Here is an 11698-nt window from a genome sequence, read left to right as displayed (position 1 = left end):
TTTTCACTATTTTCATTCCATAACTGGTACTGTATTTTGTCAAAGTTCATTGTAAATTTAACCACAGACTATTGTACTGATAAAAAACTAGTGGGTGAATAGCTGGGGGCACAATCTTTGCTTTCATTACTATAACTAGGATCTGATAGTTAATTTTCATTGCTCATTGTACACCTAAATTTTAAAGATATTTTAAAATCAAAATGTAATATGTTGCCCAGGGTGATCCAGGCCCTCAAGGCATTCCTGGGAAAGATGGACCAGCAGGTCTTCGTGGTTTCCCTGGAGAGAGAGGCCTTCCAGGTGCTCAGGTATGATACAAGCACTAGAGCAATTGCCATGATATTTCTAAATAAAAGAAATAATGTATTAACTCTTCTATTTAATGAAGTCTTCTACTATGCTTAAAATAAATACGAGATCCACATTGTCAAATATAATTGGCTAGATAAGAAAAAAGGAACTTATTCAGGTTTGTTTCTTTGGATCTTTACATCTTTCCTACTATATATTGCAAAATTACTCTTTGAGCTTTCCAGTTTAGTAGACGAGCTTTTTTTTTTCCCTTTTCATTTTTTAGGGTCCAGCTGGTCTGAAAGGAGGGGAAGGCCCACAGGGTCCACCTGGCCCAATGGTAAGTAAACAAAGTAATTTTATAGAAATATAAACAATATTCCGTAATAACCTTTTTTCTTCTTTAGATGCTGTGTTGTTTTCATTAATGCAGTCTATAAAACAGCAGAGAGATCAGACTTCTACTAAGTATCTACATTAATAAACATGCAGAGATGATGAAGGTAGAGACTATCTGAAGCCTTCTGCCACTAGAATAGTTATGACATTTATGTGCTGCTTGATACTTGTCACTTACAGAAATTGGTTTTGAGATGGGAGAGGTTTTCCACAGTGCAAAATTCCATGGATGCCAGGTGCCCACCAAACTGCTCTATCCCTGCCCTCCTCAGCTGGACAAGAGGAGACAAGATTCACTGAAAGGCTTGTGAGTCAACATAAGGAGAGGGAGAGCAGCCACCAGTTACATCATGGGCAAAACAGACTGGGAAAACGCATTTAATTTATTTTCAATTGAATCAGAGTAGGATAGACATGGAGAAACAAAAACAAAGCCTGAAAACACCTTCTCCCCACCCTCCCTTCCTTCCAGGCTGAACTTCACTCTTGATTTTTGCTTTATCCCCAAGCAGTGCAGCAGGATGGGGAATGGCCCTCAGTTCATCAGACATTGTCTCTCCTTCCTCCTCATGGGGAGGACTCCTCACACTCTTTTCCTGCTCCAGTGTAGGGTCCTCTGGCTGGGGGGCAGTCCCCCATGAACTTGGCCAATGTGAGTCCTTCCCATGGGCTGCAGTTTTTCATGAACTGCTCCAGCCTGGGTCCCCCCGGGGTGCAGTCCCTTGGGAGCAGGCTGCTCCAGTGTGGGTCTCCATGGGGTCACAAGTCCTGCCACCCAACCTGCTCCAGTGTGGGCTCCTTTCTCCACAGGGCCACAGGTCCTGCCCAGATCCTGCACCAGTGCAGGCTCTCCACGGGGCCACAGTCTCCTTTGGGCATCCACCTGTTCCAGTGTGGGGTCCTCCATGGGCTGTGCATGGATCTCTGCTCCCCCTCTGTTGTGCATCTTTTCCCCACTTTTTAAATTCATTATCCAAGAGGTTCTACCCCTGTCACTTATGGGCTCAGCCATGCCCAGCCCACGGGTCCGTCTTGGAGCTGGCTGGAGAAAGTGGCATCTTCCCCCAGAAGTCAGCTCTGTCGTCCCCTGCTACCAAACCCTTGCCATGCAAATGCAGTACTCCTGTGTTCCTTTTGTACAATTGTGTCAAATCATGTCATGCAGGAATTTTCCTTCTTGGCATTTTAAGCTCAATAGTAGAGTATGCTTAAAGTTGCCTGTTCTCTGTTGTCATGCTTTTTGCAAAGGAATTCTACAAGGATGCACTGGCATTCAAAACATGGTAGAGTTATTCCCAAATGTGAATTGTGTAGATTTTGACAGTCATCTTGTCAACTTATTTCTTTCATTCAGTGCAATTGAGGTTAAAAAAGAAAAGAATCAATCACAGCTATTCATGTTAGAAAAAAAAGTAATGGAGGAGCTGAATTTCTATGTGCTTCAACAAAGCTCTCTTATGTCCTTGCAATTCATATTCAGATTAGAATGCATTAAACAAGGATAAAAAGCCACACGTAGTGCAGTACAAGTAATACATGGGACTTGAATTCTTAAAATGAATTATTGAATTCTTAATGCCAGAAACCTGGATTTACAATTCTTAACACCGCGCAGTATATATATATTCCCAAAAGGCACCAAAACTGGAATGGAATGGAATGGAATGGAATGGAATGGAATGGAATGGAATGGAATGGAATGGAATGGAATGGAATGGAATGGAAGCTGGTAGGGAGAGTCAAAAGGCATATCATATTACCTATGAAGAACCTGAACTGTTAAAAGAAAGGATGAATCAAAGTCAAGAAAGCATAGACCAGTGGAGTCTTTTTAATCTAAAGGTCATGTCTTGATTTTTTGTTGAAGGAGCCCCTAAGGCTGGGCTGACCTCTCGAGCAGATGGTTCAGGTGCAGTGACCCAGAGCCCCTCTGAGCATGCACAGAGCAGCCAGCACAGGCAAAGCTCAAAGCTGACATGTGGCACAGCCCCCTTTGCCAGCCAGCACTGTCCTCACAGGAGCTTGCCACTCCTGTCCTGGCTGCCCAGAAAGACACATCACACAAGATGTGAGGCACACCTTATCTAGTGATAAGGTGATAGTGTCTGTATTCTGAAATCCATGTGTTTGAATTGAAATTCAGATGGTCCATGTTTTTCTAATTCTTATAGGGTGTGTATAAATCAGTGTTTTAGTTGAAAACACCAGAGCTTTTTTGAGGAGAATGTCTCAATTATCCCCGTTTACCATCTTTTGGTTCAAATCACAGAGCTCTCTCAGAGCTCATGAATAGTATTCCTTTCATGTGAAACTAAATTGGTAGAGAAAATCCAGGAACACTATTAATGTTCCCCAGCTAATGGGAGTTCAGTGCCAGACTGAAATCATCATTAATTATAGTCCAGAAACACATAGAGTATGGGTGTCAGGAGCACACTACCAAGGACTTCAGTTTGGAAACCCCTTTCTGTTGGGGCCACCCTTCCAGCTAAGGTAAATAGTCATAGAGAGAAAGGAGGCTGGGAAATATTGCATATCGTTTTTCCAGTCTTTAAGAAATAGATGTAGTGGTAGCAGGAGTTGAAAGAGAGTTTGAAGGGCAAAATTTATAATTTTTTTTTAAATATATTTTGAGCTCATTGTAGTGCAAGGGAACCACTAGAGGTACAAACAGGACCAAGCTGCCGTTAAAGTATTCCAAGAGTCCTCAGTAGGATTTTTATCTGTTTCATCTTTAATTACTAACTTTTTATCTTGAAACAGTATTCTGTCTAAAAGAGGTGTGTAGGTGCCCTTAATGCTGGGTTTCTGTGCACCTTCAAGCACCACAATTAAACCACCATTGCTTGCTTTTTTTCACAAACTCACAGCAGACCATGAGCATCAGAGTCCTAAAATATTTTCCCATCTATTTTTAGCCACCAGCGGGTACACACAGAAGTGTAATTGTAGTGGAGTCTTCATTTGCCATTTATAATAGGAAGAGATTCCATGCCACTGGCTGACTTTCCTCCAATTCCCTGCCAATACCAATTGTTTCTAACTAGCATATATAGTCAATTATAAGCTTTATTTGGCTGCTGTGTACATCTGCAAGCATACCAAACAAATGACTGCTCCAAATTCTGTGCATATGCCAATTACTCTGTTTAGAAGGATTTGGACAAAAGAAAGAGATGCTTGAATGCATGTCAAAGCAAGAGGGGGTTCTGCAGGATCGAGGGGGCGTATTTTCATGGTTTAGGGATTTTTTGGGGGGGTTGTGGTTGTTTTTTTGTTATTGGGGGGGTGGGTTGAGGTTTTTTAAACAGTTCTCTTTTATCTGCTCTCTTTGTTGCTTCTGTTTGTTTTCTTCCCTTCTACTATCGTGTGGAATGCTGAATGCTGATGAGAGAAAGCTCTTTGGAATGTCAAGCAGTCATTTTTCATTTGCTCATTTAGGAACAGGATGCTCAAATTAGACTCAGAATAAGCCAGCTGTAGGCTACCCAATTATCAGTACTGAACTATCTAGAGCTATCTTCATCTATCTGACAACATTTTACAGTCATGGAGACCTTCACTTGTTGAGCATTTTGTTAACCATCAGCAAAAAATATTGCTACTACTATGCAATGTATACAATAGCTGTCATTACATATCTCCTCACAGGAGGTGAGATAAAACCAAGGTTGCTAATGAGTTTATAGTATGTATAGCAATACAAGACAAAACCTGCCTGTAGAAAAGTTAAAAAAAAAAAACAAAACTAATTAATAAAAAGATTCCAGGATGTGAGTACTGCAAGAACCAAAGGTTAACAAGTGGTTTCATAACACATGGAGCTTGTTTCATAGAACTAACACAGAAAGAGAGAACAGACTTAAGAAACTGCTTAAAATGCATTTCTGAGTTGGGATTATAATATGTACTGCCGTGCTCAGAGGCCACTCTCTCAGAGAAAGGAGCAGTTCCTTGAAAATAGAAGCTGTAATCCCTCTTCGTAACTCACGTGAAATGCAAAGATAAATGTGAAAAGTTGGCTGATTAAAAAGAGCTATTGAAAATTACAGCCTCTGTTAGTGTCTGCTGTCTGACACAGGAAAGATCTATGAGTTATTTGGGTGTTTTCCTCTCTGTTCTTACATCCTCCTGATGAGACGATATAAAATTGTTTAGCTTATGAGAGCTGACAAGATCAGAGACCATGGTAGTATGGCTGTAGGGTAATGACTTTTTCTTGTTGAATTCACTGAAGCCTTAGGAACTAAAATAACAGAAATAGGACAGAAACTCAGGCAGACTTTTAAAAACCCCAACACCTGGAAGGATAAAGTCATCTGTAATTTCATCTATGATACAAATACTTTGTTTGAACACTCATGCAAATTTAGATCTTACTGAAATAACTTGCTAAAATACTTGAGAAACCATTCAGCACTCTTTTCTGTCACATTTATGTGGAGGGAAAAGCACCTTATTATGTGTAAATTAGTACCAGTTATGCTAATTAGGTCAGTCTTGGTATTAGGTATGTCATGAGTAAAAGCAAAAAACACAGGGTCCTCATAGGTGAAAGCATCTAAAAGTTCCAAATTCTAAAAGACAGCAAATTTAATCTTTCTTAAACATGAAAAAAAGGCTATTTAGAGTCTCAGGGTACACTACCTATTACTTTTTCATTCTGTGATGGATCATCCTAGTACAGTATATCAATTGGATAAGTGAAATTACCAATCATAACTTTGAAGTGTTGCAAACTATCTAGAAGGTGTAAAGCTGAAAAGCTGGGGAAATGTTTTTTGTACCACAAACAAACAGTTAACAGTACTCTGTTAATGCAGGAATTGTAAATTATTTAAAAGATGGAAAACAAAGATGCAGGTGCCTGTTGCTTCACTTTTATTTGTAATACTAGATTTTTAACTTTTTCTGTGCTTATCTAAAGATGCCTGTACATGAAAAAACCTCCTCTGTAGAACACACTACAGTAGTCACTTATACTTGAATGGATTTTTAGAGGTGAAATGAAATGCAGAAATGTGATCAACACAGCAATGAACAGCACAAAGCTTTCCTAAAAGTTTTGGTTGTGGCATGCCTTAGTTCTGTATTTTGATATGGTGAATATTCTTTCATCAAAGTAGTATGTTAATATATTTTGAAAACATAGAGGGAAATAAGTTCTTGAAACAGACTGGTTTGAAAGACACTCTCATTAGATGAACAAATACAGGAAGTGGTATTTACAAAAAATAAAATTAGCGTTGTATGAACTGTATTGAGTATGAACTTCAAGTCGGTTCTTTCAGCCTTTTTTCTTTACTTGCACACATGATGGATGTGTAACCCTCAACCAGCTGAACTGGCACTGATAAACATCTTCTCTGTTGACTTGCCTCATGAAAACCCCCAGCCTCAGCAGGGCTCTCAGAATTCCTTTATCCCCTGTTCTTTTTCCAGGGCTCGCCAGGAGAGCGCGGAGCCGCGGGCACTGCCGGCCCCATCGGTCTGCCCGGCCGCCCTGGCCCCCAGGGACCTCCAGGCCCTGCTGGAGAGAAGGGGGCTCCTGTGAGTAATCACAGTCCCAGGAAACTGTCCAGCACACTCTTTGCATTCCACAATGCTACTTCTTCCCACTCTGGTGTTTGTATTCTCAGAACACCAAATCTACTCATTTTAGATTTACAGATACATATATAGTAAAACATTTCTTATTGTGCTTTCTAACACCAGGAAGGGTTAAACCTGTTAATATCACATCAGGGAGTGGATATAAATCAGTCTTTTATTAAAATATTGTACCCAGCCACTCTTCATTAGAGTACAATCGTATTTGACATCAGCTTCCATTAGTACTTCACATAACTCTCTTATATATTCTCTTCCCTTGATAGTTTTCTTTCTGTTGTGGTGTTTTCTGTTTTGGGGGTTTTTTTGGAGGGGGTGGGTTTTTTAAATTTTGTATTGGTACTGTGACTCCCTGTACTAAAGTTTTCATCACTCCCCTGTGATAATGTGGATTACTTCATTTTCTTCAAAACCAGGGTGAAAAAGGTCCCCAAGGTCCAGCTGGACGTGATGGAATACAGGGTCCTGTAGGACTTCCTGGACCTGCTGGTCCTAGTGGTTCTCCTGGAGAAGATGGTGACAAGGTGAATCATTATAATTGGTATTAGTGCATCTGGGAGAAGATCTGTCAGTACAGTTCTCTGCAGCTTTCCTCACAATAAACAGGGTGACGAAGCAACAAATCTTATCCCTACCTCCCCCCAAATTCCCTCTGCCTACTACAAAAAATACCTAAAAACCTCTTCTATAACCAAATGTCTGAGGAACAGATGCCACGGGACATTGGGATTTGTGTTAAAGAATTAGTAGAAAAACATTTATCCTGTCAAATAAACAAGGATGAAAATGTGGCAAAATAAAGCAAATGACAGAGTTGATTTTGCCTATTTTAGAAACTTGGTCTACTGAGTTAATAAGATGAAATGTCTTCAGTAATATACAGGGATTCAAAACCACCAGAGGTTGTGCTGGTAGGTTGAGGGTGTCAAAATAATTATGTTCACAGCAGAGATATTCTGTTGACCTCAGGCAGAATTTAGAACACAGCACCTTTCAGGATCATCTGGTGTGGTTGCTTGATCCAGCACTTCTCTGTTAGTTAGCACAGGGTAAAGGTAAAGATTTCAACATTCATTTTGTGATGCATGAGTGTTATTTATTCCAAAGATAATATTTTCTATTATTTAATTTGTCTTTTATTGTTGTATAAAGAAAACTTTATTTGCTAACATATTTTCTTGGTGATCTGAATAATTTTGAAGTTTTGAAATACTGTACACTCCAGTGAGAAGCAGTTGTTCACTCATAAACAGTTACATGAGTCTGTAAATGAGGGTACTTTCATTATAAGTTCATATTGAAGGTAACATGAGCAACACAGTTTCCTTTATTTAGAGCTTTCCTTTATTTAGTTGCATTATACTTCAAAGGCAGGTCTTATTGCCCTTTTCAATTCAGCAATCAATATCTGGATTAATATGACATACTATTGATCACTGCAGAATTGCTCCCTTTAGGCTTTCACATTTGAAGCAGCAGCATAAAACACAGAATAATCATATCAAAGGGAACATTTAGAGATACCATGATATTGATTTCAGCTAAGTGTGAAGGAGACCATTTTAAACAAGTTTAACTTTTAACTTTCAATTACAGGGTGAAATTGGTGAACCGGGTCAGAAAGGCAGTAAAGGTGACAAAGGAGAAAACGTGAGTAGCGAAATCCTTTGTGCATTACATCTATTCTTTATAAATAAAAGATATTTATGCATGAAGTATGCAGGTAGCCTTGCTACATAAGTGAGCAGAAACAGAGACACACTCCTAAAACGTTCCTTCAAAATAATGTTCTTTTAATGCAACACTAGAGGTTGGTACTTACAGATCCAGGCAAGTATTTAATATTGCTCATATTCCTAGAGCTTACAGAATCATTACAAAATATAAACTGCATTCTTAAACACTCTCCTGTATCACTGAAATTCCTCCATTCTGTATTTGAACTGGAGAGATGAACAATTCCCATACGTTCTCTTACTGTGTTGAACTTGACTGACTGCATTGTGTGAACATACCCAGCTTTGGCTTCTTAGCCATGAGGATAAAAACTATGGAGACTCAGTATAGGAGTCTACTAATGTTGTTTTAAAATTTTTAAAGGATATCTAATTCTTGGGGAGCACGTTTAACTGATGGCAGATGAAACAGCTTATACAAGTTTTCATATACTATCATTAGGCCTATTAGAGAACCTAGGACTAATCAGGTTTCTACTGTTTTGATTTGACATTTTTCTGTCTCCAAAAATTAATTCTATAGTTCAAGCACTTCCTTTTTTTATTTATGCCAGGCATATAAAATTAAGCTTTTTTCATTGTGAAATTTGAGGCTAGAAAGAAGAAAACTTTCATTTATTTATTTCCGTATGATTGTGGTTTCTTTCCTAAAAATTCAAAATGGTATGTTTTCACTTCTGTTCAATTTCAAGATAAATTGGTACTTTACTGGAATACTTTTCCTTAAGAAAAAATTGTGAAGTAGTGGCAGAAAGATCCCTTTTATTGTTATATTTCAACACTATTCACAGCAAAGCTCCAAATTCAACACAGGGGTATTCATGGTTAAGTATGGTTATCCTGAAAACAGTGTGATTTTTGACATTAACAAGTTACAGAACAGTATATTAATTTTTAAAATTACACCAAATTTATGGCTTATGTATTATCAAATGATGTTTATGGGAGGATATGTACATAGTCAAGCAAATCACAGGTCACAGAATTACAGAATCACAGAATGGCTTGGGTTGGAAATGAACTTCAGGACCAGCTAGTTCCAAACTCTGATCCAGCTCCACTTCAGGCTTTGCATGTGACCACAGGCTCATCCTGTTTTCCCCTTTGCCAAGCCTCTGTGCCTCTTCGTTAGAGATGCTTTGCATCAGAGAAATTCAGGAAAAAAACACAAGCTGCACTCTTGTGTTTCAGATAATTTTAGCATAGCTAGTTATGTTGAGCATTAGACTGTGACCACAGTTCCCATAGTGAGTACTGATGCATTTTGGGCTGTTCCAGCAGACCTGCTTTACAAATAAAGTGTCTGCAGCATTATCATTTCAGAATGTATCCTGGACTCCCAGTCTCAAGGTTTAATGCATTAGAGAATATTACACATTTTTCTTGAAATACAGTGAGTGTAATTCCAGTTGAAGTCACGTGTCTATTTGCCCTCAACTGCAGTCATTCAACCCTGACAATTTCAGAATGTGTTTATTTTAAATCTGCTTTTCTTTCAACATGCTGACAGATGCCTGTTGGGGCAGGGAGAAAGGGCTTGCTGGTCTCCTCTGAAAGGTTCTGAAGAGGAAATACCCAGTTCTGAAATCACAGGACATAAAGAACAGATATTTACAATCTCAAACCACCCACAAAAGGCCCTGGTGGGCATTTAGAGCCTGATCACAGCAAGGATCCTGATCAAAGAACTGATTCATCTTTCCTATTAAAGAAGAGCTGGAAAAATCTTCAATTCCCCATTGAAACTAACAAAGATTTATTTTTGTGGGTCTGAAAATATTGTGCCTAACTATGTTGGTGTAGTCTAGCTAAGACAGCACAATTTTGTTGTTGGTGTGCTGTCCTCCCTTGAACTTCAAAACCTGCACAGTTATCACAGCTGCCTTTATTAACTGAAGATTCTCTCATGATTCTGATTCGTTTTTCTCCATTTGCCCTCTAGAGCAATGGAAAAAAAGAATCTGGCCATGTGTGCAAATAATTCCTCATTAATCAATTGCAGAGTACGTTCCAACAGTGCTTTATATCAAAATGGGTTTTTAAATGAGTTAAAAAATGTATAGGCCTCATTCCAGAGCCTATAAAATGAAGGAACACACTGAAGCATCTCAAAGAGTGTGGAAAAGTCCATTCATGCCAAATCCCTTTCTCATGGTAACACTTCCCAGTCAGCTGGAGCTTTCCTCAGAGTCCTTTCATTTAGATATGTCACCACAGAGGTTAGAAAGCTTTGTTTCATGGATTACCATCAGGTATGGGACAAAAATAAAACTGTGAAAGAGAAGAAATACAGAGCTTGATGCTTCACACTCCCTAGAAAATAAAATGCTCTAAAATATATATAAAACTCAGAGAAAGAAGCAGATTACAAGACTTAAGAAGTCCCTTTATTTAATCCCTCCTATAAAGGGCACAATAATCTAATTTTAGCCCTAGCAAAGCCTGTAAATCCCAGCATTATTCTGCTCTAAACCAGAATTTGAAGCCTGGAAGTTGCAGGCCATTTGGCATCTGTACTAGACTAGAATTAGCCAAGGCCAGGTGTTAAGTTTTGTGCCTTCTCAGTGTCACTCTTTATCAGTCTACTTCCTCTAGTGTTACAAAAACAAGATTCAAACCACCACGTCATTTAAACCTCATCATAAAGCAGTACCTTGCATTCCTGTACTCTGATAGCTTCATTCTATCACAGCTGCATGACTGACTTCTAATTATGTGCAATATAACATAGTTATTATTCTGGAGGGAGAATGAAAAAAAAAGACGTTCCTCTCAGAGACTGAGGGTTTTTTTTTGCTATTCTGTTGAAAAGAGACTTAATATCAAAGAGAATGTGATTCCCAGTGCTCAGCAAGAACTTGCACTTTTTCATGTCTCCTGGAGGTCAGATTAAGCTTTGTGCCATTGCAACAGTAATTAGCAGTTTCATAAAAACTACTCCAAATAATAAGTATTTGAATTAAAGACAGATCTTTAGATTATGTTTTAAAGGTTGAGGGATATTTTGCAGAAATCTCATTGAAAGTTTTGACATTTTTAGTTGTGAAAAAAAAGTCATTTTGATTCATGTTTGCATGGAAATCGATTCTGAAACATTAAAAATGAGCTTCTAACAAATGTCAGCATTGTCTATTATAGATGTGAAAATCTGAGTTTTTGAGATAAATAGTTTGTACTGAATGGAAAGGACTTGCTAATAATGCTACATCCTCTATGGAGAAACATGGAAATGCTGAATAGATTGTCATCTTGCAAGTTGGGTTTTCTCTCGTGTCTGTATTTGCATTTAATCTCATTGCAGATGTCACAATCACTAACTTGTCCTTTTGGATGTGTGTTTGTTGCAGGGTCCTCCAGGTCCACCAGGTCTGCAGGGTCCTGTTGGAGCCCCGGGTATAGCTGTAAGTAGCTCCTTCAGAGCCAACCCCAACCTTGCATAACTCAGCTGATACTGACTTCTTTGAACTGTTTGCTCCTTACTCAGGAATAGATTTCAAAACACTGCTACCAGTTCTGTCCCTGCCCACTTACATGCAGTTCTTTAGTGAAAACAAGCCTGCATAGATGTTACTGTATGGCAGATTTACAGCAGGGCAACAATTTGACAAAATTATTAAAAATAAATACTGTGAACAGTGAATGGGGGCCATCCTTTCAGT

At 38.8% G+C, this 11698-nt stretch overlaps 1 protein-coding gene and 1 long non-coding RNA gene across 38 annotated transcripts in view; one reads left to right on the top strand and one right to left on the bottom strand.

Annotated features, from left to right (window-relative positions):
• Positions 1 to 11698, top strand: part of COL11A1 (collagen type XI alpha 1 chain) — a 130603-nt gene that overhangs the window by 91719 nt on the left and 27186 nt on the right. For all 11 annotated transcript variants that reach the window (XR_015805442.1, XM_014885224.2, XM_088170071.1 and 8 more), the window contains 6 exons: positions 222 to 311; positions 581 to 634; positions 6136 to 6243; positions 6720 to 6827; positions 7900 to 7953; positions 11387 to 11440. Coding sequence is in view for 10 of the 11 variants with exons in the window: in XM_014885224.2 (XP_014740710.2) it covers positions 222 to 311; positions 581 to 634; positions 6136 to 6243; positions 6720 to 6827; positions 7900 to 7953; positions 11387 to 11440 (468 nt within the window). In the remaining variant the exon portion in view is untranslated. The remainder of the gene's footprint in view (positions 1 to 221; positions 312 to 580; positions 635 to 6135; positions 6244 to 6719; positions 6828 to 7899; positions 7954 to 11386; positions 11441 to 11698) is intronic.
• The window catches only part of LOC148222839 (uncharacterized), a 180580-nt gene continuing 175703 nt past the window's right edge, over positions 6822 to 11698 (bottom strand). For 23 of the 27 annotated variants that reach the window (XR_015805478.1, XR_015805469.1, XR_015805468.1 and 20 more), the window contains one exon: positions 6822 to 10310. This is a non-coding gene — a long non-coding RNA (uncharacterized LOC148222839). The remainder of the gene's footprint in view (positions 10311 to 11698) is intronic. The other 4 variants (XR_015805464.1, XR_015805455.1, XR_015805457.1 and 1 more) reach the window with 1 other exon arrangement.

The sequence above is a fragment of the Sturnus vulgaris genome, chromosome 9 (assembly GCF_052056855.1).
Source record: "Sturnus vulgaris isolate bStuVul1 chromosome 9, bStuVul1.hap1, whole genome shotgun sequence".
In the NCBI taxonomy this organism is placed as follows: domain Eukaryota; kingdom Metazoa; phylum Chordata; class Aves; order Passeriformes; family Sturnidae; genus Sturnus; species Sturnus vulgaris.
This window is presented reverse-complemented; position numbering and strand designations above follow the sequence as displayed.